Below are 25,895 nucleotides of genomic sequence, written 5' to 3' on the forward strand. Positions count from 1 at the left end.
ATACCCTTTTGAAATAGTTACTTTTTTTGTCTTACAGCCTGAAATCAAAACCCATTTTGAAAAAAATCTTTTCCAGTTTTATTAACAAATTTAGCTGTACAACATCAAAATAATGACAAAAAAAGTAAACAGTTCTGAAAATTAATAAAAAATGAAAAAATAGAATAACAAGGTTGGAAAAGTCATCATACCCCTGACTTAATACTTTGTAAAGCTTCCTTTTGCTTTCATTACAGCCATCAATCTGTTTGGATATGACTGTATTATAGCTTTGCACACCTAGATAGGGGAATATTTGCCCAATTTTCCGTACAGAAATGTTAAAATTTAGTCAAATTCTGTAGGGAATGGCGATAGACTGCTCTCTTCAAGTCAATCCACATATTTTCTATAGGATTTAAGTCAGGGCTCTGACTTTGCCACTCAAGGATATTCACCATCCTATCCTTAAGCCACTGCTTTGTTCTTTTGGCAGTATGTTTAAGATTATTGTCGTGTTGGAAGGCGAATGACCTCCCCATCCTCAGCTGTCTAGGAGAGGGACGCAGGTTTTCCTTAAGAATGTGGGTGTACTTGGCAGCATCCATTTTCCCTTCTATCCTGACCAATTGCCCAGTTCCTGCTGAAAAGAAACATCCCCACAACATAATGTTGCCCCCACCATGCTTCACACTAGGTATGGTGTGTTTTGGGAGGTGTACTGTGTTGGTTTTCGCCAAACATTGCGCTTGGAGTTCAGTGCAAAAACACATCTGGAATATTCTGCTACCATGTGGAAAAAGCTTATATGGTCAGATGAGACTAAGATCGAACTTTTTGGAGACTAAGATTGAAGTTTTTGGACTGAGCTCCAGGCGCTAACCAAACACAGTATACACACCCAAACACACCCAAAACACACCATACCTACTTTGAAGCATGGTGGGGGCAACATTATGTTTTGGGGATGTTTCTCTTCAGCGGGGACTGGGCAATTGGTCAGGATAGAAGGGAAAATGGATGCTGCCAAGTACACCAAAATTCTTGAGGAAAACCTGCGTCCCTCTCCTAAACAGCTGAGGATGGGGAGGTCATTCGCCTTCCAACACGACAATAATCTTAAACATACTGCCAAAAGAACAAAGCAGTGGCTTAAGGATAGGATGGTGAATATCCTTGAGTGGCAAAGTCAGAGCCCTGACTTAAATCCTATAGAAAATATGTGGATTGACTTGAAGAGAGCAGTCCATCGCCATTCCCTACAGAATTTGACTAAATTGTAACATTTCTATACGGAAAATTGGGCAAATATTCCCCTATCTAGGTGTGCAAAGCTATAATACAGACATATCCAAACAGATTGATGGCTGTAATGAAAGCAAAAGGAAGCTTTACAAAGTATTAAGTCAGGGGTATGATGACTTTTCCAACCCTGTTATTCTAGTTTTTCATTTTTTATTAATTTTCAGAATTGTTGAGGTTTTTTTTCATTATTTTGATGTTGTACAGCTACATTTGTAAATAAAACTGGAAAAGATTTTTTTTAAAATGGGTTTTGATTTCAGGCTGTAAGACAAAAAAGGTAACTATTTCAAAAGGGTATGATAACTTTCTATAGGCACTGTAATCATTGCTCTGGGCTGTTTGTCTTCACAGAGGCTTCAGCGTGTCCACCGACAACAAAATCCACGTGTTCAAGCCTGTCTCAGTCCAGGCCATGTGGTGAGCGTGCTCCACTTCCCCTCTGCTCGTTCTTCAACTTGACTTCTATCCCCGTTTGCTTGTCTTGTGTTTTGCGCCCCCCGAGTCTTTCTCTTCATATCACTTCTTGATTCATCTGTATGAAGGCTGTCTAGGTTCTTCATCTCTGGTGTCTCCCCATCTCTCTCCTCTCCCAGGTCAGCGCTGCAGTCCCTCCACAAGGCCTGTGAGGTGGCCCGGGGCCACAACTACTTCCCTGGCAGCCTCTTCCTGACGTGGGTCAGCTACTACCAGAGCCGCGTCGCGTCGGACCAGGCTCGCATCAACGAGTGGAACGCCATGCAGGACGTGCAGTCCACTCGACCCGACTCCCCTTTGCTCTTCTCTGATGTGTGAGTGCTCTTTGTGCCCACCCCCGCCCCAAGCCAACTGTTGTGTTTTTTGTGGGCTTTTTCTATGGCTCTCATTAATAGATAGACCTTAAAATGTAATTACCTCCGCCAAGGAGGTTATGTTTTCATCGGGGTTTGTTTGTTTGTTTGTTTGTATGTTTGTTTGTTTGTCTGTCTGTCTGTTTGTTAGCAAGATAACTCAAAAAGTTATGGATGGATTTCGATGAAATTTTCAGGATCAGTCTGAAATGACCCAAGGAAGAAACCATTACATTTTGGGAGTGATCCGGATTACTGTCTGGATCCAGGAGGCTGTTATGTTTTCGGTTGGCGGAGGTCTGCGCTCTCTGAGTGCTTTTCTAGCTAAATATTTACACATTGAGGTGGTTTTCATTTAATGACTAGAAAGTATATCATGTAGGATTTTTACTTTTGGTTTGGGTGGTCTGATAACAAGCTGGGTAATGAGCATCTGTGCCTGGCATGTTTGAGGTGGGTGCAGCACCATTGACACCTAAGGACCTCGGGTGGCTTGTTTGCAGCAGATTCAACATATTGAATTGGGTGTCGGAGCCGTCGGGAAAAGGGTTGCTTTGTCAACATGAGTCAGTGGGATTCAACATGTTGTGTTGGTGTGAGTCAACATGTTGAATTGGTGTCGGCGCCGTTGGGAAAATGGTTGCTTTGATTGGCTGTTTAGCTTGCCTACCTGTTACCTAGGAAGCAGTAGATATTCCCCCATGGAGATCCAATTCTGGTAGTTGGTGTCTTTCCTCTGGATGACTGGATGTAGGATAATAACAGCCTATGGTCTCTCTTTTTCTTCTCCTTTTCTCTTTCTTTCTTTCTTAAACACATTATTTATGGAAGTAAATATCAATTCTGAAACGGTTCTGTTGTGAGCAAGAGTAGTGGGGAAATGGTGAACAAATGCTGCTTTGTTTACATGTTGTATGTATTACCTTCGAACATTTCCACATATTTCGAAGGCGCAGAATGTACATGGTAGTTGTCTGTGGATAGTAGTCTTTGCGGTGTGTTTTCGCACCACAATGTTTTTCGCCACACACACTGGCAACACGAGACAAGAGTCAATTGGCATCACAGCGGCTGTTTGTGGTTGGCTTGGTTTCTCCACTTAGCATAAGACGCTGGCATCCTCCATACATCTCCATTTAGAGGACCTTGTACGACCTAAACGTATCAGGAAATCTAGATGCCTTATTGCCGTTGGTATTCCAGTGAATGTTGTGAGACTTGCAGTACAAGTCAAGACTTGTGACCTGACTTCCCTCTCTGATACGAGTTTATTCTGTAACTGCTGACATGATAGCACAGCTAGTAACTATGGTACAGGTCCTTCCTTGATCTGGCACACTCTGTTGCATGAGAAATCTCTGTGGTATGTGTGTGTCAGTCTCTCAGACAATGCAGTGTGCATGCTGGTACGTGTTATATGATGAAATGCTCATATATGATGTAATGTCCATATATGATGTAGTAATAAAAGTGTAATGACTCAATATGAATAGATTCAGTTCCGATTTTAGATTTGACTTATAAGTATTTCAGTATACAACTCCATGAAATATGAAATGGTAATGAATGGCAATGCTCTATATTCTATTTTAACGGATTTGGTTTTGTTGAAAAGTTACTTTCCACCAAAGAGTTTATTGGCATTCACTGTCACAAAGGGTTTAGTTTGTGATGGTGGTGGCTGGATTTCCCTTCAGGGCAGACATGTTTCGTGATTTTGAATTTCACTAGATTCATGTTTGCATGTTTAAAATGCATGCAAATGTGACATTGCGCATAGAAAACGATTAGGCTCATTTCAGCGTGTGCAAATAAGCAGACGAATGCCGCTCTGGATATCACACACAGCCTACTAAGAAGCCAAGTTTTAACATGGTTTCACCATGAGTAAATTAGATCCCCCCTACTGTATGTCTTCCTCCCCAAAATGACAAACAATAATGTGAATGTCAGTTCAGTAGTTAGTTTGCTGCAAGTGGCAAAATGCTACCCTGTATACTTAGTGGTTATTTTGTTTGTGTGGAAAGCTTTACCTCTGTACTGATGTTATGTTCCTCAATTTCGTATGTGTAGGCCAACGGAACGGGAGCGAACGGAACGACTTATCAAGACCCGCTTACGGGAGATCATGATGCAGAAAGATTTGGAGAACGTCACATCTAAAGAGGTGTGTGTGTGTGTGCTTTCTCTGTTCATGACACCATTAAAATGATTCACTGATTCACTGATTCCTCTACATAACACAGCCCCCACCCCGCACACACACACACACACACACACACACACACACTTGTTCTTACCTCTGTCTATCTTGGCCCCCCCCATACAGATCCGTACAGAGCTGGAGATGCAGATGACGTGTAACCTGCGGGAGTTTAAGGAGTACATCGACAATGAGATGATCGTCATCCTGGGCCAGATGGACAGCCCCACCGCCATCTTTGACCACGTCTTCCTGGTCAGTAGCTTGGGCTTCTCCTCACTGGCCTCTACATTTAACAGATAGTGGTGGGGGGAAAAAAACGATTTTATTCAGTATCGCAATATTTTTTGCACACAATTATATCGATACTAGTATAGCTCAAAGTATCGCGATACTTAATTATAGAATTTAGTTCTCTATTTTACTTATCTGGTCAGTAGCTTGGGTCTCTCCTGACTGGCCTCTACATTTAACAGATAGTGGTGGGGGAAAAAATCGGTTCTATTTAGTATCGCAATATCTTTTGCACACAATTTTATCGATACTAGTATATAGCTCAAAGTATCGCGATACTTAATTATAGAATTTGGTTCTCTATTGTACTTTACTGGTCAGTAGCTTGGGCCTCTCCTGACTGGCCTCTACATCTCACAGATCCATTCACCTACGGCACACATACCTTTTGTATCCTCATGTTACACTGTTCTCTGCATTATATACATTACGTCCTCTTTCTTGTATCCGTCAGCACTGTTTCCCTCTGGTACTCATGGAGAGTCATAGGTTATACTGTACGTCCCCCCCTTCTCCAGTGAACTGTTCGTTTGACTAATCCGAAACTTTTGTCTCACTACATCAGCAAAGAGATTTTCCAGAGCAGGGAATGATTTGAAACACACAGTGATTAGGGTGCACAGCAGCACGATGGAAGATAAACCGAAGCAGAGATGAATTTTAAACATTAACATCTGGACTAGGTAGAGAAATGGCTGTGTCGTGACGCATATGTGAAGGAGAACTGATTGATCTCTCTGTCCCCAGGGTTCCGAGTGGAACGCCTCCAATCTAGAAGAACTGCAGAATAGCGGGTAAGAACACTTCAACCCTGTGTCTGATCATTTGTTTGACATTATATAACACCACTAGGTAATCCCGATGGAGAGGTGAAGAGTTTTAAGCAAAAAAAAACAGAATTGGCCCTAATTTAAATGACAGGCAAAGTCTCTCAACACGCAAAGTTGTCATGCATAAACTGTAACTATTGTGTGACATGTGGAAGCACTAAGCTGACTCATCAGCGTTGGTGACTAAGGTTTTGCCCATGCTGTTAAAATAGCAAATTGATTTGACTGACTTTTTAAATGGGCCATATGTGTCAGTGTGGCTGTCTACAGTGTTAGAAGAGTGTGTGTGTCTCTGTGATCAGGCAAGTTTGTATTCATTGAAACCATCCGGCTTGTTAAAACAAACAAGCAAAAACACTAGCCTTGCAGCACTGTCGCTCTGCCCAGTTCGGTATTCATGCTGTGTCTCTGCTTCTCCTCTCCAGGGTGCAGTACATCCTCAATGTGACCAGAGAGATCGACAACTTCTTCCCGGGCCTGTTTGAGTACCACAACATCCGCGTGTACGACGAGGAGGCCACTGACCTGTTGGCTTACTGGAATGACACTTACAAATTCATATCCAGGGCAAAGTATGTGTTTCTGTTTCTGTCTGTCCACCTTTCCTCCGTGTCTTGATTGCATCAGTATGTCTCAGGAATGAGGCGTTAGAGATTTGATATCCCCTAGTGAAAGTTAAAGGTGCTATGTGGAGTTGTTTGAGTTAAAACGTAAAAATACGCTGAAATAGCTAGCCTGGCCCCGTCCACCTCAATCTTCTTTCAGGGAGATCTAGTCTGAAACACCATATTCCATAACGGTTTCCCCCAGACAAGAGAAATGTCAGACCAATCAGTGACGAGAGGGGAAGACAAAACCGAAACATTGTAATAAACAGAAGCAGCAACACCTGCAAATGTCAAAAAAAATGCAGTTGGAAAAATGCATTTAGAGCAAAGGTAGACCCACGTACAGTACGTTGTTATTGTTAATGCTGTTTATGGTCAGTTTGTAAAGTTTAGGCAAAGTATGAGGTAACGGTAGAGATCTCTGATCAATGTGATTGGTAAGTGATTAAAGTTAGTGCCCGTCACAATGTGTTGGAAACATTGCCCAATGGAGAGTCACCAGACTATATTCTCTTTGTGAATGCGTTTGGATTCTTCTGGGGCACAGAATAGCTACAGAGTGTGAAGAAACCCTTTTGACATAATGTCAAAAACGGACATGATCAGTGTTGTCCAGATATTCCCTGAAGTTAGCGTGCAAAGATAAAACAGCGATGGCCCCAGTTGTCTTGTAATACTGTGTTGCACCATATGTGGCCACTGTATTAAATACAATGCATATCAATGGAAGCCTGTGGTGTGGCTGCATATAAGACAAGTCAAAGCCTGTGGAATCCCACATATTGTAGCTGCTTTAATGCACTTGTGATTTCCCTCATGTCGGCATTTCACCCCCCCCATCCTTTCCCTCTCGTAGGAAAAACGGCGCCAAGTGTTTGGTGCACTGTAAGATGGGTGTGAGTCGCTCGGCAGCCACGGTCATCGCCTACGCCATGAAGGAGTACGGCTGGGACCTGGAGAGGGCCTTCGAGTACGTCAAGGAGCGGCGCACCGTCACCAAGCCCAACCCCTCCTTCATGAGGCAGCTGGAGGAGTATCAGGGCATCCTGCTGGCCAGGTAATGAACAGCGCCACACATCTGGGACACACTCACACCAGTCAAGGCAGGGAGTATGGTCATCATCATCATCATCATCATCATCATCATCATCATTATCATTATCATCGTCATGGTTTGGAGGTGATCATGATGATGATGATGGACCTGATGAAGATCGTGGTGGTGGTGGTTATTGAGAACCTTTATTGTCTGGTAACACCAACCTGTTTTTTGACTGCATAATGTCCCCATTCATCTAAAGTACTGTAGGGTTCAGACCAAAGATTCGCAACGAGACGAGCCACAATGTTCTAAAACCTTGCAACTGCGACTAAACATTTTGAATGCTCTGCGACAGCTTGCAACTGCGTGCAACATTTAATTCACACTACTGCAACTCGGTCTCGTCGCGTCAGAAATCTTTGGTGTGAATTGGGCTTAAAATTATGTAGACTATAAATACATGGTTGATCTTCAGAATGCGCAGACTATTTACAGTATAAAGCTGTAATGTTTTCACAGCCAGTAGATCACGTCAACAGTTGAAATATCTCAGCCAGACTGTCTTGTCTCAGTGAACCTGTCATAAATCCTTAGTTGCGTACATTGAAGGGAGAGTCCTAATGCCTCTTCTGACAGCCACTAATTTCTCTGGGAGTCAGGCCATCCATTGTTACACAAACACAAATTAATACCCAACGCATGGAAACACGTTGAACAAAAGAGATTGATTTCAAACTACTTTGTCCTTGTGTCATGAGTGGATGAAACATAGCTGACTGGGTATTCACCCGTGTTATTTTAGGGAGATGGCAATCAGAAATGTCACAGTAATGATTTAGTTTGTGTGGGTGTCTTGGTAGCTGTTCCACGACATTCCATTCTCACCTCAGCCTCCTGTGTGTGTGTGTGTGTGTGTGTGTGTGTGTGTGTGTGTGTGTGTGTGTCTGTGTCTGTGTGTGGTTTTGCTGGTGGGATTGGGTATGCACACGCGGCACGGGTCTTTGCATATTCAGGTCCGGTCAGGTCTTTTGAAATATTGAGCAACAATGGCCTTGATCTAAATGACTATAATGCACATGTTTTAATGACCTGTCATTGTCTGGGGCCAGGGCTCCAGCTTCCCCTTAGTCATCCTATGTAGCATTCAGTGGCCAGCAATGCTCAGGAATGTTGGCTATGTGCAGAGCTGTCACCCATGCAGTTGCCTGTTTCCTGCAATAGATAGTTTTACTTGTGCATATATTTCCAGCTGTCCTAGTGAGAGGCGTATTTCCATATATGATATGATTTTTACTATAGTTATTCTCCTTCTTTGATTTCTTACTATCTTTGTCAGTATATCCATGTCTTCTTTATATAAGTTTGGTCGAAGTTAGTTAAGCATTCATACGTTTTTATATAACCTGACATCCCTGACATATTTCTTCTCTTTTATATATCTCTCTCTGTCTCTCTCTCCCCCCCCCCCCCCCCCCCCCAGTAAGCAGAGGCACAACAAGCTGTGGCGCTCCCACTCGGACGGCAACCTCTCGGAGCACCTCGAGCCGCTGGTGAAGCCGACGCCAGGGCCCTACACGCTGGGCCGCTCCAACCCGCGCAACCAGAGCGTCACGCAGCCCTCGCCCTCCCTGCAGGAGTTCCTCCAGAGCCTCGCCCCGTCCGCCACCACCACCACCAGCGCCAGCGCCCCGGCCGCTCAGGAAGCGCCCGACACCCCCGTCTCCAACGGCTTCTGCGACCCCCAGGACCCCGTCTCCGAGCAGGGGGCCCCTCGGCTCCAGCTGCCTCAGCCGCGGGCGGCCACCGTGGTGCCCGAGGCGAGGCCCGACGTGGCGGCGGCCACCGTGGCGGAGACCGTGCCCGTGGGGCGGCCTCACCCGCCGCCGGCTCTCCATCACCTGCCCCCCACACCCGTCCCCGTGGCCATCCTGGTCCCGGAACCGGCCTCTGGAATTTCTGAGGCGTCCGCCACCGTGCCTGATGAAAATAGCGATCCGCCCGCGCACGTATCAGTGACCAAGGCTGCGAGGACTTTTGACTCAAGCGCACAAGCCATTAGATGTGTAGGCGAGGCCCCGAAGGGAGGGGCGTCCGCGCAGGTGCCCGAGAGCAAAAGCAGCCAGAAGAGCAGCCCTGCGTTCTTCATAGGCGGGGAGGAGAACGAGGGGAGCAGCGACGACGACCACCTCAGTGCCACGTTAGAGCAGGTCACGCTCGACGCCAAGCCCACTCTCAGCACGGACCACATCGACTTCTTCAGCGCCCGGGAGAAGTTCCTCGGCCTGTCCCAGGAAGGTCCAGCTGGCGGCCCGACAGAACTGACCCAGCAGCAGCACTCCCCCCAGGAGAGGAGCCCGGAGCCGGCCACCGAGCCACTTGTCCAAGATGACCCTGGGAACGGGGACCAACAGGCCAAGGTAATTAGAAATGGACGTTGGTCATAAAATCCCCTTTGGTTTTTACAGTGCCAGTCACGGTGTGGATAGATTTTTTTTTTTCTCCTCAGCAAATCAAGCCGCTTTCAAACCTCTCATTACAAATATATACACGGCATATTTCAATATTATTTGTACAGTAGGGGACTGTGTTGGTACTGAGAAAGACCTTTGGAACAATGGCGCAACCACCACAAATCCTTTTCCATAGCCTGTACTGCCCCCTAGAGTTGAAACTAGATACTGCATAGACATGTTCTACTACATAATAATACATCAACACATTTATTCTTCTCCATTATGTTACATGTATTCATGTCATTTTCATATTCATAAGCCATATATATTCATATTATGATCTCTTTATGAATTTTATTTCCTATTCATAAGCTGTACTGTATTCTGCATAGCAGCTCTTCTTAAATGACTTCTCTCTCTCCCTCCCTCTCTCTCTCTACTTTCTGCTACAGGAGGCTAGTGTGTCTGTGCACCACATTATCACAGAACTGGAGTCCGTTACGCACACTGTAACCCCAGCCCTTAGCACTGCTTGCCAATCAAACCCATGTAGCTCCAATGACAACGAGGAGGTGGAGCTGAAGAGGGCGGAGGAGGAGGAGGAGACGGCGGCACCAGCAGAGGACCGTCAACAGCCTGCTGCCACCCCCTCCGCCTCCGGCGACTGTCTGGAGGGGACGGTCCGGCGGGCCACCAGGGAGCTGGAGCAGAGACTCAGGCAGGAGCTGGACGTTCCTGTGGCCACCGTGCCCGCCGCGGCCCCTCACAGCCCCCCGCGGCGCTCCCCCGTCCCCCTGGTCCACAAGGACAAAGCAGAGGACGACCCCCCCGGCCAGGACTCCGAGCAGAAGCCGGTAACGGCCAAGACGCCAGACGCCACGGAGAAGCGGGACGGAGGAGGGCCGGTGGAGGGGAAAGTGGAGAAAGAGGACGGCAAGACTGCGGGGGCTCCACAGCGAGCCCAGGAACTGGACAGTTTGGGCACAAAAGGAGCGAGCACAACGTCTTCATCAGCGGCAGACCATCACGCCGAGGGAAGAAGGCCGGACAGCAGTGCCAGCGCCACTCCAAGCACCGACGGCTCCGCCGCAAAGCCCGACCGCACCGCCTCCGCCGTGGCGGTCATTCGCCTGGAGGGCGTCACCGAGCAGGACTCGGGCACCGACAAGGACGGCCTCTTCGGCCCGCGCACCGAGGCGGACCTGCTGGAGGCGTGGGAGACGCTCAAGGAGCTGGGGGCCTTCCTGCGGCAGGTGCGCAGCGCGCTGGCGTCCGACCTGGGCCCGGCGTCGTGGCTGCCCGGCCGCAGGGGCAAGCGGGACCCGCGCGAGCCGTCCAGGCAGGCGGAGGCGCGCATTCGCCAGGCGGGCCTCACCACGCCGTCGCTGATGAAGCGCTCGGCCTCGCTGGCCAAGCTGGGCTCCCTGGAGCTGACCGCCAACGACCTCGGCGACTGGGACCTGGACGACGCCGCGCTCTCGCCCGCTCACTGGCGCCTCGGCACGCCGCCCGCAGACGACGCCTCCAGGAAGAAGCGCGTGCGCCCGCTGCACGATCCTTCCTCCGCCGCCTCTCCCTCCAACCATCCCCAAACACGCACAGAAGACCCCCCGAGGAAGGAGGAGGCGCGTCACCGTGACGACGCCACCGCGCCACCGTCTGACCCTGCCCCTCATCTGTCGGCTCACGGGCGGAGCGACAGGGCACAGAACTCGGGGCTCACGCCCCAGTCGGTTCCGGCCTTGATTTCTGTGGCCACGAGGCAGCAGTACGGAAGGACACATCCTCTGCGCAGGCTGAAGAAAAGAACTGTCAGCTTTTTGTATCACACCGTGTGACCTTTTTTTTTTCTTGCTGTTAGTGTGTGTGAGTGTGTTTCTGTGTCGGTGATATGTGGGTTTATTCAGGGCTGTATCTGAGGTATGTAACTATGACTGTAATGTTGTTCATTTTATATGTGTGTGTTTGAGTGTGTGTGAGAGAGTGTTTGGTTGTGGAGAGAGAGAGAGAGAGAGAGAGAGGGGGGGAGTGTGTACAGGTATGTGAAAATTTAGTTTGCTAGGGATTGTGTATAAAAAGCTTGGGCTAACTCATAATGCAATAACTGCACATAAGAACCATTATAAATCTGTTATCGGTCGGTTATATCATACAAAACACGCATTCCAATTCAATAACTGATCAATTTACCTTCAAAAAACTACTGCATTATGAACCTAGGTAAAATATTATGGACATGGGAACAGGGCACACACACACACGCACACACTCTCTATTCTAAGGAATTTCTTGTTTGACAACTTTGAAAAACGTGTCATGATGCAATTGCCACTGAATTCTACTGAATATACACAATACAAACACCTATAGCAAATGGATAAATTAATAAGAGAATAATACACAAAGACAATGTTCTTAATGTCATAGAAAATGTGTTCTATGCACAAAACAAAAGATTTATTTGAATACATTATGTCCAGTTATCACATTATGGGGTGCTCTGAAGGTTTGGAGACGGATATAAGTTTGCATATAGAGGCATGTGTTTATGGTGTTAGGGTCTCTTGTCCTGTGTAAAATTGAATTGTATTACTGTTGGCAAAAAAAATACATGTTTTCTTTTTAGTGTTTTTAACTGTGACAATTTTTAAACCAAATTATATTTATTTTGACAAAGAAATCTGTGTGGGTGTGATCTTTATACTTTTTTGACGGTCGACATTTTAATACAGGTTTAGTAATACAAGGCATTGCTATTTTTTCCTGTGGGTAATTCATGTTGATTTCATTCAAACTGTCCCAGCATTCAGATAAGTTATTGCGTGCTGCGTTGCGACCAGGCAACAGAACGGTAGTACAATGTATTCTTTGCGCAGAAATGGATCCTGCTACACTACTGTCAAAGACTTGAGCATTCAGATAGTCGTGTTAGCTATAGCCTACGGATCTTCATACATTGAGTCAGGCACTGAAGACAAATATGATCCCTGCTTACCAAATGATTCCCGGCGTCTTTTCTGACTGACCCTCTTACTTGGAAGAATATGCCCTGCTCCGACATGGACCTTTCGAAAATAGACAGGACCGCCTTGACCCCCAGCTTATATACCCAGCCCTCCCTCTTCCCATTCCCTGTCCCCCCAGTATTTCTCTCCCTCTTTTTTTTCTTGAGCGGCGCACAGGGACGTCACGTAGATAGGTCTCGCACCACTCCTGTAAGTCCACACCAAGTTAACTAAATTGGAATACGGGGGGAATATTCACGACCGAGGTGGGTTTCTAGACTACCAGACAAAGCCGGGAAGGGGGAGAACGAGAAACGCCACAAACGCACTCCATAAATCGGAGGTGAGTAACCTATGTGCGCGAATATGACAGGAGTTGTATGATTTGAGCGTCTTGACGCATTACCTCAGCAGGCTATTTCAATTGTTTACATGTTAAGAATATACCTGCGCACTAATATTAGCTTACTGTCGTTGCTCAGTAGCCTATCTATTTAATGATGAGCACTATGAGTAAACCGTTATGGCTTTGGACGTAGGGGTATAAAGAGAATGTGTTTAGCGAGTGACCATAGGTTTTATTACGGGTAACATGTCGGGCGGTCATTGAGAACATAAGTATGTTGCATGAAATTCACGACTTATTTCATTGTAATAACTTTTTCAATTCGTGAATAATTTTGGACTCTGGGGCACGCAGGGGGAGTGTGTCTGAGGCAGTTTGACATGACTATATTAGGAAAGTGGCCGTGTCATTCTTTCTGTCTCGAGAGCCATGCGCGTTTTGGGGTCCCTCGGCTCTCGATAGCCTACTTCGTTAACAAGCATTCTGTTCAAACTTTGTTGCGTTTTTAGGGTCAGTGGGTAGGCTATCGCATTTAGACCGGTCACGAAGTGTCTCTAATGGGGGCTGTTTGTATTGGAAACAATATCTTTACCATAGCCTATAGTGTCATTGTCATTGGTGTGTTGGTGTTGATACCCCTTTTTCCCTTGGCTCACACGATTGTCAGCTTGATGTTTTTTTCATTGTCAATTTTCAGAAATGGAAACTCGAATTATCAATTGAGGTCTATCTGAATTTAAATAGGCGAGGCACGTGCGGTCGAAGGACACCGACTGTGTTGTATTGCAGGGTCCTCAATCAGGTCTTTCTCCGCCTGTTGGGATTACTAACTCGATGCAATTTCTGCAAATAGGCAGTCAGCTACGTGACTGAATTCTTCCCCCAGGCAGGCAACAGATTGAAAACATCAACATGTCAGGTGAACACTCAGTTTTTCATAGGCTAGCCTACTTCACCAAACTGTATACTCTGATAATGTAGGCTATAACTTGTTAACACTGATCATGTTTATTTTTTAAAACCGTTATGGACATGTTTTAACCCCCTGTTGTATGTGATGTTGTGAGTGAGTTATGTCAGAGAGACAATTGGTCTTGTATTTTTGTGAGAGCGCGATCCTTCTGTTTTTAATAGTGACTATCATCTGCCTTGTCAGTCTCACAGAGTAACAATAGCACAATAGAACAACCTGGCATGGCATGACAACAGTAAACCCTACAATAACAGATGTCAACATTAACATGCATTGACAGTAATATAGGAGGCTATTAGCCTATAACAGAAATGACCTGTCAACCACCCCTGCACTAAAAGTAATACAACGTTCAATGGTCGAGTGAAGAAACAGTGGGAAGCTTCAGAAATGTTAAGGTTGTGTTGTGTTGTGTTGTGTTGTGTTGTGTTGTGTTGTGACACTCCCCTATGACCAAGCTTCAGTGAAGTAGACCATACACTACTGGTATATTGATGTTGACTGTAGTGAATGACATGTTCACAATAGTTAGTGTGGACAACTCGTTCAAAAATGTCGTGGCAACATTATAAATAATCATTTTGAAGCATCAATAAAGAATGGAATAATTGATCCCTATACGTTTGACATGGACAATACCTGTTGAATAGAAGGAAATCGTTTCAATTCTGTCCACGTAACACCTGCTTTAGATGTTCCAAGTATATTAAGATATTAATTGTCTAAATTGACACACTTGTGTGAAATGTCAACAATAGCCTATGAACATGACTTTTTAGATATTGAAGAAGGCATTGAAGACATGCATACATGTATACTATCTAAGACAGGTAGTGGGACAAAACAGACGTCTGAAATTAGTTTGAAAACAAAATGAAAGACCCAAAATCCTGATATGCACAAAGGCTTTGAAAGTTTGACTGTGCTCTTGACCAAATATTCACTACAGTATTCACATCTCTGTCCTATACTCTCTCTCTCTCTCTCTCTCTCTCTCTCTCTCTCTCTCTCTTCCTTGCCGCTCGCTCTCTGACTGTAGGGTAGTACAATATCCATCATCAACAACAAATGAAAGCCACAGGATATGTTATAAGTTTTTAGGAATATGATTTTCTCACCTAGTTTTAGCAGTACTTCACAAGACTGAAATTTACACCGATAAAGATGTGTTAGTTGCATTCAGACCAGTCTTGGTTGAGTCCAAGGCATATATCATGAGATTAAAATGAACAGTGCCAAATGAAAGACAGACATGAATGATTAAAATACTGATTGGAGGTTCCCTCAGCTCCATAGGTTTTTCTCCAGCTTATTCATCAGTCTACAGTACTGTTGAACTGAACAGTGCCAAATGAGGAGAGACAAGAAAGGATAACATGTTAATTGATGTTTTCCTTGGGGCGGGTAGGTCCAGCTTATTCATCAATATGCTGCACTGTTGTGCAGGCTTGTGCAAAATTCAGAGTTTAATTGAAAATGAATTTTGAAATCTTGAATTTTAATTGAATTTGAATTGAGGTCAGAAACAGGATGTAGAATTACAATTCGAATATGAATTAAAGGAAATAGAATTAAAATTCAATGAAATTTGAAGAAATGCATATCCATAATTTAAGGGTAGTGTTTAACAATGAAGTTTCACAGTATATGTCAGATATGATTGCATCAAACACACAACCTATAACTTAAAACAGTAACCAATTACATTTCCAAGGTAACCTTCCCAAAATTGAATTCATTTGGGATGTGGGATTCAGCACATTATATCTGTTGTGTGTGGAATTGCTGTGAATTGCCATGAATTTAAGCCCACTTCCAGTTCAAATTCAACTTCTTATGGGGCGGAGGCAATTCAATTCAAATTCCAATTCATGAATTGAATGGAGGCCAATTCTAAAATTCTGAATTTTGCACAAGCCTGCTGTTGAGTGACATGCTCTAGTCTCTCCACCATGTCAGGCCGCTAACGATGTTGGATGTGTAGCCACACTAACTCTCCAAGTCAGACAGAAGAACTCTCCAAGAGGGAAGCTCTGGATGGAGGAGGGCTACTGGCATTCAAATAAAACTGACATGACCTGACCCCCCCACACCCCCCGAGGAGGCTGTGAAGAAGGGCCGTGTAGTGTTTTATGATAGGCTAGGTCTTAATTAGCAGCCTTGACGATGACTGCAGCCTTTGGCTTTAAATAAGCTTAACAAATTGGAAATATGTAGACTCCGTCTGACAACACATGACCCATCTCGTCAGAGATTGAAAATAAATTTGATGGATTGCTGTCAAAACTCGAAAATGTTTTGGACATTAATAGAAAATAAGATAATTTATATTTTACTTTGAAATACTATATTGCACTTTGCTCTGATACAGGAGTTTAGAGAGAAAATGTGTTTTGATCACTGAATTGTGTTTTTATCTCAATGTCCTGTCTCTTCCTCTAGCAATGAGTCGCAGCATCGTGCGCACAAGTAAATTCCGCCATGTTTTCGGCCAATCAGCGAAAGCAGAGCAAAGCTACGATGACATTCGTGTTTCCAAGGTGACGTGGGACAGCTCCTTCTGTGCCGTCAACCCCAAATTTCTCGCCATCATTGTGGAGTCCAGTGGAGGGGGTTCCTTCCTGGTTCTTCCTCTCTCTAAGGTGAGCATCTATTGTTTTTCTATTTTTTTATTAATGCACAACCTTTCCCTCGTCATCATTGTAAAGGTTTGAAAATGAAATGAAGTGATAGATGGATGTAATGGACATACCTTGTGGCCACTGGATGTATATGGATATGGATATTTGCCTTTGCTTGGTGGGGCCATACAGCCATACTCCATACATGGAGTAGAATAGGCTTGTGCCTTGGTTTGAGCATTCCTTGGGAAATAGTTCAACAACAGCAGCAATGTTTCAAACTTCCCTCCCGGGGACTCAGAGATGCCGGGAAATAAAAGCCCGACTCATAACATTGTTGCTCCTGTTAAACTATTACTACTGGAATGTGAAATCTACAGAGTGTATATTGTATTTCTTATTGTAATGGTCATTTGCCATTGGCCCATATCCATGACGCAAGTAAACTCTCAAGAATTGAGGTTGGTGGGTGGTGATATGTGTCACCGTGCCTTGCAAAGTTCACCATCTCCATTTACGGCTCAAGAAGTGCATTGAGTGTCACCGAAGAAGTTCTAATTTTCGAGATTTGAGTGTTGCTAAATCTAAATCTCCTGTTGGCATGGGAACATCGCACGTTGATGTCGACAAGTTCACCCTAGTCCCAGTTCATCCCAGCACCCAGAACACCCCCTCCTCCAACTGAGCTTCTAGTTTCACTCTTTTTGGGGCACTGGGAGGGAGAGGACCCCCTACAGCAAGGGGTGAGCAGGGTGTCTGTCCTGACTGTCTGGGTTATGGAAATCCCCTCATCCTACATGATGCAGAGCGAGACTGGCAACAAGAAACATCGGCCATTCCCCCATATTTAGAAACGCCACCTCTCTTACAATAGCCGCCGCTATTTGGCCATGCCCATGTAAAGTGGCGAAGAAACAGATTTAAACTGAGGATATATTCACAGTCCATTTTTACCTCACTGGGCGGGATGGCCCGAATATGTGACTCCACGCATATGGACTCCACAGACCAGACCTATATAGTCAGTGGACATTAATTAGACGTAGATGATGTATTCAGTCTCCGTGTTTTGAACACAGCCACCATTTACATCAGTTTATTATGGAAATAGATCCTCTGACTTGTGCAAATGTGCTGATCCATCTCTGCTAATGGGTTTGCCGCTGGCCGCTTGCCAGTCCATCCTCTTCACACTCTCCATTTTGCAGGGCAAATAAGTGTGAAGGGGGCTTTATCATTGCAGTGCCATCTTCACCACGAGGGACACAGGCATACATTACAGGGCCCGGACAGAGCAGCTATAAATACCGCCACTTGCCATCTCTCCTCTCCTGCACAGAGTCCCTCGCCGGCCAAAAGAAAAACTCCCCTTTCATCGCCTCGTCACGGGGTTATAAATACACACTCGGGGGCTGCTGGGAGGGGAGTGGCTATGGGAGAGGGGGGTGGTTGGTTTGGAGAGGGGGAAAGGTGGGGGTTGGTATTGGGAGATGGTGTTGGCAAGGCAAGAGGAGGACGCGGCTGTTGTGGAGAAGGAGCCGACACGTGTTCACACTGACTAAACAGGAATTAGCGGAATAGAGTGACCATTACATCACTGGCCAGGGTAATCATAGCTAGTCTGTTGAATAGCGCTAGGCTTGGATTCCTTCAGGTGGAACATGTGGCAGTGCCATCTTAATATATCACTGTAAGATTGCAGCCCCATGACTACTGCCAGTGACTTCATGTTATTGAATCTAGAACACTTTTGTGTGTGCGTTATGTCCTGCACCACTTCCCTATTGTTTCATGTGCTATGTCAGGTTTCACCATGGTAACCCATATTGTCTGGTGAGCTGAGAGGACTTTTTTTTCAAGATTGTTTTCAGATCAATTCTGTCAAACCTCATCTGTTTCTAACCTCATTTAGTTTTCAAAAGTGATGTATTCTTTTTTCAAAGAAGTGTATGCATCTGTATGTAAAAGGTCTGTTTAAAACATTTCAGAATTGCACTTTCATGCACAATACTTACATAAGCATGGTTTCTGCTATGTAACTGTACATGAAAGGGGACATACTTTGTGGGCCATTCCATGCCAAATCAGACAAAATCAGGAAAATGGTTGCTGCACAGTCTCAGAGCACACAGAGATATCTTTTTAAATGTATTTATTCTGATGCACAGCAAATGGTTCAACACGCCTGCGTCTTCATCAAAGTCTTGTTGCTCCAGTGAACCTTCTCCTTCTCTACATGATCAGGCCCTGTGAAGCACCAGACGTGAATTCAGAATTATTTGTCTTTAGGTCCCAAATTTAAGACCTGTTCATTTTTTCACCCTTGATTTTGTATAATTTTGCACTCTCAGAAATGCCTTGTCCTGGAGGCCATGTTTGGACATTAATATCTTGAAAAGTGTGGATATGGTGTCCCTAGATATGGAAGAAAGTGCAAAGCCGGTTGAAGGTCTTGTAAACTTATTTTTTTTATCCTCATGACACCATTCATTATTTTTCCTCATGACACCATCATTATTTTTACTTTATTAATGTTGAGCCAATATTTGAGGTCTCTGCAATTAATGCACATGAAGATATTAAGGATTAAACAAGATTTGATTGCATTTTGGTAATGTTCATCGACCAAATGGTATTTGGGGTAGAAGGAACACGAAAATCAATGAATACTGTAGCTCCGTTTATTTGTGTACAAAGTGCCAATGATGAGCCATGTTTCATTTATACATGAATACACTTACTTGGTTGCATTGTATATCTATGACTGAATCTAGGCCTATATGGTACAACATTGGCACTTTGTGCACTAAACGCCCTTACACTGAGCTACTTTCACATAGGTTTTCAAGTGCCTACTAGCGACCCCACATACCATTTTACCTTTGAAAATGACTGAAAAACGCAATCTCCCCTTGTTTAATCATTAAAATCTTCAAGTCCATTATATGTGGAGAACTCAAATATTGGTACAACATCAACAAAATACAGTATGTAAAGAGAAATAATGATTGATTCCAAATTAGTTTAAAAGGTTTATACGATCCTTAATGTCACTCTTTTTGCACTTTTCCCCCCCAATCTAGGGCTTTGTGGAAAATCAATAACAATGCCATACAAACCTTTAATGCCTCAGTCAAACTGATTGTCTTCCACCGTACAAAGTCTGGGCTGCCTATGATGCCAGATGTGATATAAATGTATAAAACTGAGGTGATGTCAAGGGCGGAAAAAATGAGACATAAGATTTGGCCAGAAATATTGTACAGGCCTTGGTTTTGAGATTATCGAGCTTTGACGAGCTTTGAGCAAAATCTGAGATGGTCCAGCAACAACCTCATCTTATTTGACATGGAATTACCCACACAGAACTTTACAGACTTTACCAATATTTGATTTCTTTTATCCCCAGTGCAATTCGCTTGCTATATTTTGCTCTATTGCACATAAATGGTTCTGATTTCCAACTGTCAGAAACATTGATAGGTCATTCTTATTGTATTGCATCCGTTTGTGACTTTTTTTGCTTCTGGTATGGAGTCCTCTGTGTCCTTTGTGTATTTTTTGTTTCTTGTGTCTTTTGTGTATTTTTTGTGTTATTTATGCATACCTGACTGCAAGACAAGTTTCCCTGAGAGGACAATAAAGTTAACCTAGCCTAACATAATATGAGCGCTGTAAATCTGTTAATAGACCCATGTAATTCTGTGTGTAACAGGTCGGGCGTGTGGACAAGAGCTACCCCATGGTGGTTGGCCACTCAGGTCCAGTCTTGGACATTGACTGGTGTCCCCACAATGACAACATAGTGGCCAGTGGCTCTGACGATTGTACTGCTATGGTAAGTCAACCTTGCTTTTTCTAACTCAGTCAAAAGCTGTAGTATTTTTTTGTTTGTTTTCAGGTTAATTTGCAAAAGATGGCCACTATGCTGAGAGCTTTTCTGTTAGAATAGCCATCACCATGCTTTTGGTTACTGCTGAATGGTTGAGAACAGCTGTTTTGCTGCTCAATGCCCACTTGTCGATAATGCTTGGAAATGGCCCAGCAGAGGCACAGGGTGTTTATTGTTTGAGGAGAAGACATGTGCTTCCTCAGTCATCACTGACCAACTGTCCCTGGTAAGTCGGGCTGCAGCGACGAGGACGTGACTCCTGAAAACGACACGTGTTTGTTCCTCTAGCTAACGCGCTAGGCTGCCTTCCTCAACAGACCAATAGAATGGCAGACAGAATCCCCCAAAGGCAGATGGGACTTAGAGCAGAGCAGGGCAACATCCTGGACTGCAGTCCTTATACAGGCACATACTGTACACAGACCAAGGCTGGCAGAGTATCAGTATATGTATTCTAACTTAGATTAGAATACAGTTGAGAGAATATTAATCTGGCAACACTGCTAATTCATTTTGGAAATGGTAACCCTTTAAGAGAATGTACAGTGTATGTGGGAATAATAGTTTGAGTGTGACAACTATGACATGGTGAAGATATGCTTAGCATGCTATTCACTTTTAGCTTTTTCATGTTGGTCTTTGAAATGGACTTGAGTCCAGTACAAGCTTTACTGGACATAAATAGCATAGTATTATGTAGTATTATATAGTATTTGCAAACAAGACCCCTTGTAACCTTATAGTGTGTTGTTTTGATTTGAGTACTGGGCCTACTGTACTGGGTGAAGCTGCAGCTGTTAACCTATTCCTGTACTCCATGGAAAGATTGACTGTCCGTCTGTGCTGTTGTTAGAAAAGAGAGACATCAACCCAGCAAAATGGAGTCATGATCATTACTTTATTTGTGGTTGAAGTGATAGTCAAAGCCAGAAGGACAGTTTAGTCGCCTGAAGTCCATTCGTTATATCCTATTCTATACTATTACATTTTGAGTTTTTGCTCATCAGAAATCTGTGGTAGAAGCAGCATCTTTGAAAATCATTTCTGTGCAACTGTTAAGTCTCGAAAAATGTCTATTCTTGCTTCTTATTTCTTTTTTTTCTTTTTTTGAGTGTCTACTGTACATCAAACATGTAGGCTACAGCCTGCATCATATTCCTGCTAAATGGATGATGATAGCCTTTAAAGTCGTTCGAATGGCAACCCCAGTTCAGCAACGGTCTCACCTCGTAATTCACGGTCTGTTTGCATGTGTGTATGGCTTAGTCATTGACACATGTCACCAGCACCATCTCCAGCACTGTGGTTGTGTGTGTGTGTGTGTGTGTGTGTGTGTGTGTGAGAGAGTCATCACTCCACCCATGGTTATGCCCTAGCACTGCTCACTGCTCTCTCTCTATTCTCACCCTCACTCACTACTCTCTCTCTCTCTCTCTCTCTCTCTATTCTCACCCTCACTCACTACTCTATTCTCACTCTCACTCACTACTCTCTTTCTTGCTACTTGGCCTTTGTGTAAAATGTGTCTTCTGTTCCCTGCATAGATATCTGATATGATTATTTACAGTATGTCTGGGCTAGTACCCAGTTTTTTTTCCCCTTCTTTCTTTGTTTACAAGCGTCATGGTAACATAACACCAAAACAACATGTCTCCTTAGTCACCACTGCAGTAATGCTGGATGTATTTTTGCTCTTTGTGCTTGTGCAGGTTTGGCAGATCCCCGATCACACTCCTTCCCGCCCCATCTCGGATCCCATCGTGGTTTTGGAGGGCCACTCCAAGCGCGTGGGCATCGTGACCTGGCACCCCACTGCCCGTAACATCCTCCTCACTGCTGGTAGGCACGGCATCGCACACTCATCCTCCTCCCGCTCTATCACCTCAAACTGACTCCGCGCGGGGCTATTTTTAGCCCTGTTTCGAAAATGCTTTGTGCCAACCTCTCTGTACGTGTGGCTCCCCCGCGCTGGCAGGCAGTGATAACCTGGTCATCATCTGGAACGTGGGCACGGGTGAGCCCCTCGTCACCATGGAGGACCACCCGGACCTCATCTACAACGTCAGCTGGAACCGCAACGGCAGCCTCTTCTGCACCACCTGCAAGGACCGCCGGCTCCGCGTCTGTGACCCCCGCAAGAGGGAGGTCGTGGCGGTGAGTGGACAGTGGGATGCTGGAGAGGAGCGGGGGATGAGAGAAAGAAAGAATGGGATGGTTGGATAACATTGATGACAAGGAATGAAAACAATGGATGCCATGATGGTCTGATTAGTCACTATCCTACATTATTGTCATTTTGAATGTTTGAATGTGTGCTTATGGTACTACTGGTGTCATCTGCTTATGTTACTACTACTACATACTGCAATGTATGTCTGATGTTTGTGATTCTTCTTTACATCCTCAGGAGAGATTGGCGCCTCATGAGGGAATCCGGCCGATGCGTGCCATCTTCACCAGGGAGGGTAACATCTTCACCACGGGCTTCACCAGGATGAGTCAGAGGGAGCTGGGCTTATGGGATCCGGTACGCCCATCATACTGCATGTGCACATCAGTCACACAAGGAGCAATTACATTTGTTTACAAAACAGTGTAGAATCAGAAATACTTTGATAGTCATATTATATTATAAGCAGCTTTTTACAATTTTACTTACAAACGGTAATATTGAAATTGGTCTACACAGTTGTCTAACCAATGTCTTCTTACATTCTGCTTTGTCAAGACAAACTTTGAAGAGCCCATTGCACTATTGGAGTTGGACACCAGCAACGGGGTGTTGTTGCCATTCTATGATCCAGACACCAACCTGGTATATCTCTGTGGAAAGGTATGTCACTTGCATCAATATCCCCACCATCCTTTTTATCTTCAAGTCCTAAATAGGCCTAGCCATATATGCTATGGTGAAATTGAGATGCATTTTTTCCATGCTCATGTCCTTTCCCAGTTCATGTCGAAGCATTAATTGTTTTCTCCCTCTCTCCCTGTGTCTGTCTGTCTGTCAGGGTGACAGTAGCATTCGTTATTTTGAGATCACAGACGAGTCCCCGTACGTGCACTACCTCAGCACCTTCAGCAGCAAGGAGCCTCAGCGCGGCATGGGCTTCATGCCCAAGAGAGGGGTGGACGTCAGCAAGTGTGAGATTGCCAGGTGGGTCCCTGTCCCTGTCCTTGACCTTCACAGGCCTCGTATGTATCCACAACTACCCGTATTTTCCCGACTATTAGCCGCGGCTTATATACATTGATTTTGCTACTTTTCTTCAGCTATGAGGTTAATACAGGGGAGCAGTTGATATGGTGTTAATATGGTTTTGTTTTTTTTAACTTGCATAAAACACTGTCCTGCTGCGGCTTATATGCGGGAAATTACTGTAGAGCTGGGAGTCGAAGCCCCTTTAAAGGAACACTCCACCGTACATGGAGTGGAGGTTTTTGGTATAACTTCTAACTTCATTTCTGTTTGGATCCTAATGATTGAACTGGGCTAAGCTACAGTAAGTGCTATCAAAGTAGCGCCGCGCGCCAGAGCCATTGAGCTTACTGCTGCAGAGGTTACCAATGCACTAGTTACCAGTTACATTTCTCAGGAAGACCTTTGGGGCCTTGTTTTCAGTGCTCCATACTGCTGAGTATGATGGTGGATAGTGTGTTGTATAAGGGAATGATGGGTATTTGATATACGTATGTGATTAAAGGCTTCATCTTTATCTGTAGAAGTGATCGGTTCTCTTCTGAAGCTACGTAATGAAAATATGATCCATCTTTCGATTGAGCTGTTGAATTGAGATTGACGGTGATGTGTGGGCAAAGAGAAGGCTGATTCATGCTCTCCTTGCAGGTTATATAAACTCCACGAGAGGAAGTGTGAGCCCATCATGATGACTGTTCCCAGGAAGGTGAGTGAACCCCCCCTGGTGCAGTTTAGAGTCACCGCCTACGTGGCTCAACACCAGAAATAAACAATGTTGAGATCAGCTCATCTGTTTACATCAATTTGCCTAGTGACATAGTTTAAAAGAGCTTGTGCAAAACGCAAACCAAATGTTGTCAAGCCCAGAATTTGGGATTTGAAATAGTCTTTTACCTTGCTAAAATTAGCCTTGCAAATATAACAACTCATTAAAGTCCCAAACTGAAGACTAATCACAGTCACGATTACAAACCATAATTCTGCTTTTGTCATGTAAAGTTTTAGAAGCAACGTGTTTACATGCCTGTTAACTGTCGTCTGTCCCGCAGTCGGATCTCTTCCAGGATGACCTGTTCCCTGACACGGCAGGCCCTGACCCGGCCTTGGAGCCGGAGGAGTGGCTAGAGGGGAGGGACGAAGACCCCATCCTGGTGTCCATGAGGGATGGCTACGTCCCCCCGAAGAGCAGGGAGCTCAAGGTCTGCAAGAAGAACGTTCTAGACTCCAGGCCAACAACTCGCCGGAGCATGTCTACCTCTGATGGGAGCACCTTGCCGGTAACTTCTGTCTCCTTTAGTCATTTCCACGGCATGCCTTACGGTTTCCTTTCTTCGGCTTGTCTGTACAAACTTCTCTTTCTTCTTCCTCTTTTCTCACCATGCTATCCCTTGACTGTCTATTTCCTCTCTTTCCACCTCTTGACCGTTGTCTCTGCCGTCTCTCGCTTCATCCTCTCATTATCATTCCGTCTTTGTTTCTTCTCTTCCTCCTCTTCTCTCTATCTCTCCTCTTTAGCCTGACTTGTTGGAGAAGCTACTGGAGGAGATTCAAAGCCTCAAGGCCACAGTGATTGATCAGGAGAAACGAATCTGTGACTTAGAGGATACGCTGTCACAGTACACCAATGGCACAGTCTGACACCCCCGCCACCCCCCGCCACCCCCAGCCCCCAACCGCCCCTAACCGCCATCGACTTTCCCCCACACACACCAATTCCCACACCACCGTTTCCCACTTAGCACGCCTTCAGAGAGAAAATCACCAAGTTACTGTCATTACCTCCCTCTTTTGCACTTAAAAATACCCCCCATCTGTATAATAATAATAATAATAATAATGATAATAGTAACAATAAAAATAGTAATAATAATAATAAGCTTCATTTGAAAAGCACCTTTCATACACAGAATGCAGCTCCACATGCTTTACATGTGGAGCATTAAGCACAATAGAGAAATAATAATGATAATACAAACAAACAAAACAATAAATAAAACAGCAGTATTAGGAATCTGTGGAACCCTACGGTCACGTCACTGTGGCAACGCTACCATTTCTCCTTGCCTTAAAGGCAAATCATTAAAGAGGCCAGAAGGGCTAGCGCCCATAAGCTAATTGAGCTTTACTGAGCCGTCGTGTGAACACACCTCACCACACCTACAAACTCACATTGCCTGAGCTTGGCAGGCTCTTTTTTGCACATTAAAGAATTGTAATGTATACATATCTGCATTTTCATACACAACGAGCTTTAAAGGAGCGTCGACTGATTAAGAGCACAAGACTAAACCAAATATGAGTGAAGAGTGCTGGGATCC

General features: G+C 44.7%; 2 protein-coding genes across 5 annotated transcripts in view; both read left to right on the forward strand.

Moving 5' to 3' along the window:
* Nucleotides 1-12,335, forward strand: part of ssh2b (slingshot protein phosphatase 2b) — a 29,959-nt gene extending 17,624 nt beyond the window's left edge. For both annotated transcript variants that reach the window (XM_062537062.1, XM_062537061.1), the window contains 9 exons: nucleotides 1,636-1,701; nucleotides 1,878-2,072; nucleotides 4,185-4,278; nucleotides 4,441-4,569; nucleotides 5,356-5,402; nucleotides 5,864-6,010; nucleotides 6,903-7,103; nucleotides 8,569-9,505; nucleotides 9,994-12,335. In XM_062537062.1, coding sequence (XP_062393046.1) covers nucleotides 1,636-1,701; nucleotides 1,878-2,072; nucleotides 4,185-4,278; nucleotides 4,441-4,569; nucleotides 5,356-5,402; nucleotides 5,864-6,010; nucleotides 6,903-7,103; nucleotides 8,569-9,505; nucleotides 9,994-11,379 — 3,202 coding nt within the window. In that variant the 3' untranslated portion in view covers nucleotides 11,380-12,335. The remainder of the gene's footprint in view (nucleotides 1-1,635; nucleotides 1,702-1,877; nucleotides 2,073-4,184; nucleotides 4,279-4,440; nucleotides 4,570-5,355; nucleotides 5,403-5,863; nucleotides 6,011-6,902; nucleotides 7,104-8,568; nucleotides 9,506-9,993) is intronic.
* Nucleotides 12,336-12,696: 361 nt separating this feature from the next.
* On the forward strand, nucleotides 12,697-25,237 carry coro6 (coronin 6). 3 transcript variants are annotated; one of them, XM_062537091.1, is made up of 12 exons: nucleotides 12,698-12,889; nucleotides 13,746-13,811; nucleotides 16,308-16,507; nucleotides 20,202-20,324; nucleotides 22,088-22,217; nucleotides 22,354-22,532; nucleotides 22,786-22,905; nucleotides 23,107-23,211; nucleotides 23,390-23,535; nucleotides 24,226-24,283; nucleotides 24,627-24,854; nucleotides 25,093-25,237. In XM_062537091.1, exons 2-12 carry the CDS (start codon nucleotides 13,805-13,807, stop codon nucleotides 25,213-25,215), a joined length of 1,419 nt encoding a protein of 472 aa, XP_062393075.1. In that variant the 5' UTR covers nucleotides 12,698-12,889; nucleotides 13,746-13,804; the 3' UTR covers nucleotides 25,216-25,237. The 3 variants fall into 3 exon arrangements, with proteins under 3 accessions (XP_062393073.1, XP_062393075.1, XP_062393074.1); XM_062537089.1 differs by having other exon boundaries at nucleotides 12,697-12,889; nucleotides 24,627-25,217; XM_062537090.1 differs by lacking the exon at nucleotides 13,746-13,811 and having other exon boundaries at nucleotides 24,627-25,217.
* Nucleotides 25,238-25,895: the final 658 nt, after the last annotated feature.

The sequence above is a fragment of the Sardina pilchardus genome, chromosome 5, assembly GCF_963854185.1.
Source record: "Sardina pilchardus chromosome 5, fSarPil1.1, whole genome shotgun sequence".
Taxonomy (NCBI): domain Eukaryota; kingdom Metazoa; phylum Chordata; class Actinopteri; order Clupeiformes; family Clupeidae; genus Sardina; species Sardina pilchardus.